At 41.7% G+C, this 10,213-nt stretch overlaps 1 protein-coding gene across 2 annotated transcripts in view; it reads right to left on the minus strand.

The window, feature by feature from the left end:
- PRKD1 (protein kinase D1) overlaps nt 1-9,348 on the minus strand; it is a 281,949-nt gene extending 272,601 nt beyond the window's left edge. For both annotated transcript variants that reach the window (XM_032481810.1, XM_032481811.1), the window contains exon 1: nt 8,769-9,348. In XM_032481810.1, the coding sequence (XP_032337701.1) occupies nt 8,769-9,032 (264 nt within the window). In that variant the 5' untranslated portion in view covers nt 9,033-9,348. The remainder of the gene's footprint in view (nt 1-8,768) is intronic.
- Between the last annotated feature and the right edge of the window lie 865 nt (nt 9,349-10,213).

Genomic DNA, 10,213 nt, shown 5'->3' on the forward strand with positions numbered 1-10,213 from the left:
CAACTCTACTTGTAAAAGCCACCTCCTAGACCTCTCCCGACTGCTAGTTATGCTTTACCTAGGGGGGCCATTTCCGTTAGCTCTATCCATAGGAGATCAGAGCTTCGCTGTCACTCTCCTTTTGGCCTTCAGGTGCCACTAGTCTCAAAATCTATAGGATTTTGAGGCCTTGCCTACTGTAGCCTGCTCAGGTCTACTCACCACCATGAATTCAAAGCCACCACACCAAAGCTAACTGACACCTCTCCTGCACCCACCATTTCTCCCAAGTCTTCCCTGCTATTGACAACAGTGAAAACCACAGCTTCTTGTCCCAGACCGTTGCTTTTGGTAACAGGGACTTGACCTCCAGTGTTATCTTTCTGAGCGTCTAACTGGACTAACTAATCTCTAGATGATTATAACGCTGTTGGTCACACATGTTTTGAGTTGCAACTATCCATATCTGGGATACAGACCAAACATTCCAAAGATGCTGAGTGCAAAAATGATACAGGTGGTTCAGCACAGGTAGTAGACCTCACCTTTCTATAAATTCTGAGAAACATTCTCTAGCCCTACCTTAAAAATCTGTTTTCTTTGTCAAAGAAATCCCCCGTAGGTGTCTGCAAATTTCTCCTATTCCCCTTGCCAGATGCCCTGGAGCCCTAACATCTGTCCCCAACAAATGCTGCCCATGATCTCCCAGCACTCTGAGGAGGATGTCGCCACTTCATTATAATTGCTCCTGGTCCCACCACCATTTCTCAATAATCTGAGGAGTTAAAAGAAGAAAAGAAATGTTCAGGTTTAATTACTAAAAAGGTTGCTGTGACACAGTGTCATGAATAAAAATCTGACCAGTGATAGATGGCCTAACTCAGTCAAGTTCTCTGGAACTTAATTCAAGCACCTGAACTAGAATTGAATCCCTAGTTTCTCTCTGGCTATAGTTATCCATTCAAAACATAATGATAGCTCCATAATTATCCATAGTTATTACATTATTAGTATGACTGATTTAGACAACCTAGGAAAAGGGTTTGATTTTTTGGTATGTCCAATGCTGACAGTTTAAAAATCTTTATTAACACTTTCACCTAATGGTTTAAACTTTATTAATGATTAATGGAAAACATTCTGCCTTCTCAAAGTCTGAAATTTACATCAACATAAATCTATGAATGAATTTCAAGCAAAAAATTCTTACTCCGAAGTCAGATTACTCCACTTACAAAAAATACACAAAAAGCAAACTGAGTTAATGGTATGTGGACTTCTTATTTGAATATGTTGTTTTTTTACTTGTCTTGCACATCAAATAAAACAACAATTTTTGAATGTGACGTAGCTTACCAAATCAGGCTTTGATTATATTCAAATTCTTTTTATCCCATTGTTTACAAAAAAGGAAATAGACTCAGATCTCTATTTCACATATTTGATACTCTTTTAATTAGATCTTAACTATTATTTCTGTAACAGATCTGTATACTGAAGCAAGCTTCAACTGTCTCAGGGTATTTCATTTCATATGCATACCACAGTCCCTTCAACAATCTGAACCAACAGAAGGTACATAGAAAATTTTTTTTTTACCAAAATACTTTAGACAAATTACCTGCTAATAAAAAGTATATGCTTCTTTTGTTGGCAAGACAATACTAGTTTCCAGAGCCTTAAATTATCAGTAATACCATTTATTACGCACATTTGTACCTTTTGCTCACATTTTCATCATCACATTCATACTTTTCATTCATTTCATGAAATATGTAAGTGGAAAAAGTGGCTGTTGACAATTAGGGAGAGGGGCATTCAGAAATTTTTGAAATTGTGCCTAAATACAAGCAGTAAATTCAACAAACTCCTCATCAATCAGTGGCTTAGTCAGAATAAAAGCCAATGAACCAGTGAAGCAGTGACGGGCACAGAATTTTTTTTTCCTTTTCACTAAAATAAGTTGGACAAAATTCCTGCATGACTGCATATTTAAAAATCTAATCTTCATATCTGCCAACACTACTTAGTTGCCGTATCAACTGTCTAGCTGTAGCCAAATAAAACTTTTTTGAAACTTTGGAAGAAACTTCTATATAGGAAACTATAAATTTGGACAGGCATAATTGTGTCTCAGTATGTGGTGTTTTTACACCAATTCTTACTTTATAACTACATAAATTATATGATATTCTATAATGGCCATAGTGGCCTTGTAAGTAAAGGCTTTATTTATTTCGTTATCTGTTTTCTGTGTAAGACTAGGAAGACAGAATAAGAAACAGCATAATGTGGGTTTCCCTGCTGCCAAGTAACTTCAAATGGTGCTGTCATTATCAGTTTTTAATGGTACAAAAGTATCTGGCTGACAGTATCAGAGGAATTCCTAGGGGAAATTTTGCATATTCTTCTAGACGGAAAAGAAGTCTGAATATCTGTGAGGAAAATAACTGTTCTCTCTGATCTAAATCCTATCAAAAGAAAGATAAAAACTGATGCCTTTTTTTTTCTTGTTTTATGTTGTTCTAATACATTCCAACATTAAGAAAAGATTTAAGAAACTGAAATCCCACTTTCAAAACCTCTCTAGAATAATACTGGGGAAATTAAAAGATGATCACTATCCTTAAAAGTACCCTATACTTTTTACTTTTGTTTTCACATTTTGGCCTAGATCTTCAGATGAAACAAGGTGACTATGAGAGGTCAGAGATTAAAAAAAAAAAAACAAAAAAAAACTACTCTCAGTATACAGAAGTAAAGAAAATAAATATAAAAATAAAACAAAGAACTCTCATGCTGTGATCAACTCCAATTGAACTGTATTTTACTAATGTAATCTGAGTCCAGTCTTGATATCTTGATCACTATACTAGTTGCTTGGTATAGCTTAAGAGCCTATTCAATGATTCCCATCTAATAAACACACACACAGGTTTCATGTAATTATCCATTCCACTTTTCTTCTTTAAAAGATGAATGGGTAATTACTGATTATAGTTTTCTAAAGGTTTTATAATGGAGCATGGACTTCCGGACTAGTAAAAGACAGTTAGTGAAAAGATATGGAAAAGACTTGTGATTGGCTTAGCCAAACTGCTATCTCAATTCTTTCCCAGTAAAACTGCCTCTCATCCCAATATAACACTTCTATGTGTACACAACCAACTATGTTACATTAGCTAGTCACCAGGTAACAGATGGGTAAACAAGCTCTATATGCTAGCATGACAGCAACATGTGATCTCCATAAGTCAATTCCAAGTGTCTTCCTTCCCATATCAAGGGTTGATTTGCAAAGAAACTTTTGATTTCAGTCTTGAGGACCAGATTTGAGAATCATTATGTTGCCAAATGTTGTACCATTACCTATTTTATTTCTCTTTTTTATTAAATGAAATATCATTGGAATTACACTTTCAATTAAAAACGAATTAAGTCAGTTTCTTGTCAAAAATAATAAAATACAATAAAGACATGCTTGACTTTATCAGCGTATGTTTTTCATTTAGCAATAATCAAATTACTCCTTGAGGAATTCTAAGAGGTTGAGATTTGAGATGCAGTATCAAAATGCAACTCACTACTCCTAAGACTTGTCCTATTATAGAGGGCAGAGAAAAAATAATATTACCTTAGCCTTACAGCCATACTGCTTCTTTTTACAATTTTAATTATATATTGACATAAGAATGGGATAACAGAGTACACATTTCTTTTGTTAACAAAACAGCATGCTAGACTGTAGACTTAATACCAATAATCTTATTTATTATGTACCTATTTACTAGGCAGCATATTTAATATTTACACATATTATCTTCAATCCTCAAAGAAATCTTAGATAAGTCACAACCATATATTCAAAAGCTAGCAAATTTGTATTGTCTAGTAAGGTCACTAAAAGTCATTTATGCATAAATTGGTGAAGACCTACATACAGTCACCAAAAAAAAAAGAGTAATAATAATTGGCAAAATAAAGTTTTAAATTTCCCTTAATGTTTTTGACAGGAGTCTGGGGTGATACAGAGCAACACAGTCACCAAGTATGGGACAAGTTTTCAAACTTTATTAATAGTTTTCCAGCTCCACCCCTACCCTTAAGCCCCACTCTCACATACACACACAGTATAGTTTTCACAGAGAACTCTTTCAAATGCATCTTAATCCTGGGCCTAAAGGCCCAAAGTAATTCACATTTGTCAAAACAGCCAATCATCCAGTTCTTCCCAGCCCAAAGTCTGTAAGGCTTACTCAAAGGATATTTACTTGTGAAAACTGTTAAACAGTATACACTTATAAGAAAAGGTTTTTAGTTCTGTGCACTGACAGGAAAAAAACATAAAACAGAGTTTCTCTTTTGGATTATGAGATATAAATGAGGTCCCATTTTTTCAGCTTCCAATGCAAAATATAAAACAATACTTCAGCTTCTGGAGGCTATCTGTCAATAATTAGGCTTTCAAAAATATGTTTCAAAACACATTAAGACACTTGGATAATATACTATATATATATTATATAGGTATTACATACATATCAAAATATAACCCTATTATAAACTAAATTTAAAAAGAAAATTTTAAATATACAGTATTAAAGTGCTGTATTACTTTAAGAATCACTTAACGAACTGACAAATTCTATACTTCATAATTAAATCAGAAATCAACAAACAATAATGACAAATATAAAACCTGAACAAAAAAATACACGCCTAAGACCCATATACCACCATTAAGCCTTAAAAGGATTTTGTTGTTCCACAGATGAGGGCCTGGTCAAGTAGCTAATTACTTTCAGCTTTTTTTCAATCTGTGTAGCAGAGTAGCTCAAATTAACAATAAGAAGTAAAATGACACTACAAGGGTTTAAAAAAAAAATACAATTAAGAAAGCAAAACAACTATAAGCAGAGCACAGCTGCTCTTTAACCAAGGCACTATCCTTTGTTATTCCTTTAATGAGCTATGTTGTATAAAAATCTCACTCATTAGTTTCTTAGGTCAGGTAAAGGACTGTGCAAAGTGAAACTATATGCCAGGAGTCTTATAGATGTGCATTACTTCATTTAAGAAACTCAAAAGGGAAATATGAGTCATCTTTCTAATAAGATAATAGGCAAAATAAGTGGACAGTCATACTAATTACATCCCACATTCCTAAATTAATACTGCTTGTTTTAAAAAAGTGTGTGTGTGTGTCTGTGTGTGTGAGGAGACAGACAGACAGATGATGTACTATAAAACCAAAGTAATTGTACCTTTGGAATACCATTCCTTGCTTCAAACAATTCCTTGTTGGTCTATATATTCAAGGTTCTTTTGATAATAGAAAGTAAGAGTGTTTCAAAGTAAAGTCAATTACTGTTACCATTTTTTTTTTACCATCCAGAAAATAATAATCATGCACGCTAGCTAATATGATACATCTTTATAAACAGCCAGCCTTCAAGGTTACATGCTTGCAAAGTAAAGAAATAATCATGATATAAATAAAACCTTAGGCTAACATTTCTAAAACAGAAAGAATTAATTTTACCTTTATATTCATATATTGCTACATACAGAAAAGCAATACTAGATTTTTCATCTAAACTGAAAGAGTAAAAAAATTCTTTGGTTATATAATTCAATACACATTTAGGGTATATTTATGTTAAAATAAGAATATTTTTGTCAAATGACCACCAACATTTTTCAAATACAATCATGTCTGCCACTTTTCAAACCTACGTAATTAAAGAAAAACTACACACTAAATTCTAAATAATAACAATAATAACTTAAAGATTATTTCTCAAGGACAGACCTCTCTTATTCAGCCCTGTACACCTCAGTTGCTCATCCCACAGAACATGTTCCATGAATGTTGCTGATATAAATTGAGTCGTCAGCTAATACTTCCAAAGATTTAAGTCAGTCTGATCTCTATGCGTATTTAGGGAACTCAAACTCATAGGAAAACTCTCTTAACATGTTATAACATTATGAATGTGGAGGACTCAGAAAATCAGAATTCTGCTGTAAGCTCATGACTCCACTCTACATGGTAAACTGTAAATGACTTCAAACTTCCAGTGCTCTCCTAAACATTCATTTCCCTCCCTCTCTCCCTTCCTCTCTATCCTGTCATCCTTCCTCAGAGTTGGCATCCTGAGAAAGTACTTCAAGAGAGTCTGAAATAAGGAAGCAAAGGACCTCCTCCCACATACTTAACTCCACATAGTCCCCCTTCACCATTTCTACTGTCACAAAGCAAAGAGATCTCTGCTATCCTGTGACGGATATTCAGCCCTCTTCGTCTTGTTTCTGTCTAGGGTGATAACGTATCTCAAGATAGATATATACATAGACAGATGAAAACTTTTCTATCTAGACCCACCATCCAGTAAAGACTTATTTACAGGATCCTGTATATAAATAATTCTCAGATCCACATCTCTAAATCTAACTCTCTTTTTGCCATTAAAAAAAAAAGTGCAAGTGAGACCTTTTCTTTGGCTACCCCGAGCAGTCAAACTTTTCAAAGTCTTAAGAGACAGAAGAACCACTAGAATAAACACAAAAGGAAGGAGTTCCCCTTACAAATCAGTCACCAGGGCTGAGATTTTCTTTTTCCAGGATTTCTCCAGGTCTCTCCCCCAGAGCTCTGGCTCAGGACTCTCTGCTCACAACTGAACTCCAGTTCTCCTTCTGCCACAACATTTTGGCATTCTAAAACATATTCCACACAGTGAATCCATCTTTCAGATGTCCTTGGTTTGCTATCTCTATGTAGAAGATTACTGAGACTCCCACTAATTTGAGTTCATTTTAATTTCAAGGCCTTTTCATAATTTTACTTACTCTGAATAGCCTAGCTGCTACCCTCAGGCCCACTGTGTTCCATAGGTGCTTGCTGCCTCTCTTGTTTCACACGCATATCACCTCCTCCTCATAACAGCACTCTGGGGAGCTGCTGAGATAACTGGAATTCACTCTCCATTCAATTTCCAGTGGCAAACCTCTTGAACCATACATGTTTCTCCATCAAGATGTGTGTATATGCATGTGCATGGGGAGGGGAGGGTGTTAAAGCTGATCAAAAACAGTCTGTTGATATTAATTTGACCCAATTTGAATATTATCTGGAACTCTATCACTTGCTTTAAGATTTAGGTAAGCTAAAATTCTATACAATTACATTAGCTTTTTGAGAAACGTTATTTTACATTGTTTATATGCTCACTCAGTGTTGTCCTTTAATTAACTGGTTTGCACCCTAATGGAAACTGTTGTAGACTACAACTTTCATTGAGGGAAGGCTTTCAGTGTCTATGAGAGCGCTCCTGTTCACCTGCAGCAGACATTCCACATACTGATGAGAAGGCGCATGACATGACTTGTAGCAGAATTAGACAAAATTGGTCATTTACGTGGAAGTTGCAAAAAACTGAGTCATGTGTATTATAAAATGTCACTCCATTCAATAAACAAAACTTCCTGGCACTCACTGTTACCTTAGTCTGGCCTCCAGAACTTCTGTAACTTCATAGATTACTGATTTTTCCCTGAGGCTTTTCCTAATATTCCTGTGCTCAGTGCCACAATTCACAACACGCAGGTTTAGCAAACTCTGTTCCAAATAGTTTAGCGAAAGCATTCATGATTATTCAAGGGATCATTATAAGGCAAGTACTAGCCAGCACTACAGGGCTGAAATTCAGCACCTTTAGAGGCCTCTGTCTCAGACTCTAAATCCTGGCTGTTTATACTAAGAAGACTGGCATCATGGCCCCCTCTCCTTTATACTCTTATCACCCTCTTTCATGTACCATCCCCTCTGGATGGCTACAGAAACAACCTGAAATTCAGAACTGCACTATAAGCAGTGGTGAGCGAGCTAGGTCTCCTCCACGGGTGGCCTGGTCCAGGATAAGGGCCCTTTTTCCGATCCTGCCTTTGGTGGCCGCTGTCCAGAGTCCCACAGCATCAAACTTAAGGACACAGCCAGACTTGGGTGCTCCTGAGCAGTACCCCTATCATTTAAATGACTGTGCCTCCACTTCAATGCCCCACTCTCAGTGCCCCGGGGATCAAAACCAGGAAGGTAGCAACTTTCAGATTTATCATTACTTATCGTTGAAAAATTTGTTCCCGTGTTCACACAGGGTTGCAATAAAAGACAAGGAGGTAGGTAGCGTGGTCTAGTCAGTTGTTTTCACAGCTGGCCGAGTCAATCATTCTCTCTTAAAAGCTTATTTGACAGGTGAGAAATTCCTCCTCTCCAGATCATTTCAGGAACTCCTCAGCATCCATTTGAGCTAGGAGAGGGGCCTGAAGGGGAAGGGAGTGGTGCTGAAACCGTGCTACGTGTGTCCCTGGGGGAACTCTGGTGCCGGAAAGATTTCGGCGCCAGGAATGTGCTGGTCCAGGGTCCAGAGGGAAGAGAGGGGAGAGCCAGGAAGTCTTAAAGGGAGGAAGAGGCGTGACCAGAAAAGGGCAAGATACCTGGAAATGTCCAGACAGGGATGGAAATGGGTGAGGAGGATGCAGACTGGAGAGAAATCAGGACTGTAAGATGATGGGGCAAGGGGAGAACTAGACAACAGGGAGTGCAGCGCCTCGGATGCGGGCGTCCAACCTCGGCCGGTGCCAGACCCTTCTAGCGCGCCGGCGAGGCTGGCTCCCGGCCGAGCCCCCGTAGCCGGAAAGTTGGCGCGGCGAGGGACGGCCGGGCCGGCAGCGCCGGCAGCGCCCCCTGCGCGGCAGGGAGGTGCCCGGCTCGGAGCGGCGCGGCGCCTTACCTTCTGGTCGACGATGGAGCAAGCCATCTCCCGGACGTGCGCCAGGCTATAGTCCCCGGACGAGTCCTGCAGCAGCAGCACCGGCTCGCGGCTCAGGCCGATCTGCAGATGGAATGAGATGCCCCCGGCCGGGGCCGCGACGGGAACCAGGAACGGCGCGGGGCCCGGCCCCGACCCCGGGACCAGCGCGGCGGCAGCAGCCGCCGCCGCCGCCGCCACGGGCAGCAGCGGGCTGGGCGGCCGCAGGACAGGAGGGGCGCTCATCGCTCGGCCGAGCGCGCCGAGGGCCGCGGGGCCGGGCAGCCGAAAAGTTTTGCTGCCGCCGAGCCGGGAAGCTTCTTTCTCCAAGAGCTGAGGCGGAAAATAAAAACTTTCCGGAAAAGTCCTCGCGCGAGGGGAGGGCGAGAGGATGAGGAGCGGGAGGGGAGGGGGAGCAAGGAAAATGGCCGAGGCGGGAGGACTGCGCCGCCAGGAGCGCGGGCGGCGCGCGGGGGAGGCGCCGCCGCCGCCGCCGCCGCCGCCGAGGAGCAGCCGCTGAGGCGCGCGCTGAGGGACGGGGCGGCGGGTCAGCGCTGCCCGGGCGCCGGGCGGGGGCGGGGGAGGGGCGCGAGGGGCGGGGAAGGGGAGCTGGGGGCGGGCACTGCGGAGCCACCACCCGGCGGGCGCCGGGGCCGCAGGAGCCGCGGCCGCGCGGCCGCAGTGGCCGCAGGGTGCCGGGTCGCCGCCCCCTCTGCCCGAGGTTCCGGAGGCCTTGAGCCTCCCCCGGACGGGGCCGGACCGAGCGGCGGGGCTCGCGGCCGTCTCCGCGGGTGTGGTCCGACCTTCCCCACCCGGACTGTCGTCTCCTCTGGCCCGGCCGCCCGACTGCGGACTGAGGGGACGGGGCGCACCTCCTCTGACCCGCTGCCCGGGGCCGCGAGCTTCCCAGTTCCCACAGTCGCCGCCACCTCTTCCGAATGTCCGAGGACTACGCATTTCTACCAGTGAGGTGACCTGTGCTGGACTCAAGAATGCTTAGGCTTGCGGTTCTCCGTGGGTCTTACCTTCGGAGCGTCAAGGGAAGATGAAAATAGAGGGTCCTCGGAAACCCACTTACATCCCGGCTCTTAGGAGTCCTAGGGTTTGCTGCTAAGGAGGGTAGGAAGCCAGTCCACGGAAATGTATTTAAACCTGTATACCTTTTTGACTGACACACCCTATACCCAGCCCCACCTACTCCACAGAAGCTCCTACGGCACCAAACCAGACAAACACAAGTCCCTGAACTAAAAAGAAAAGGCATTGTCTATATAAAGAAAGAAGGAAGGTCTGATGTGGCCTCTTTCCCTTTACCTAATCCTTTGTGTCTGGTGCTTTTACTTCGGGAGCCTCAGAAACCGCTTTCTTTCCTCAAACATCACTTTAAAGTCGGCTTTATAGGAGTGATGCTCCCAGCGCCACCACCA

Source organism: Camelus ferus, chromosome 6 (assembly GCF_009834535.1).
Source record: "Camelus ferus isolate YT-003-E chromosome 6, BCGSAC_Cfer_1.0, whole genome shotgun sequence".
NCBI classification, from domain to species: Eukaryota; Metazoa; Chordata; class Mammalia; order Artiodactyla; family Camelidae; genus Camelus; species Camelus ferus.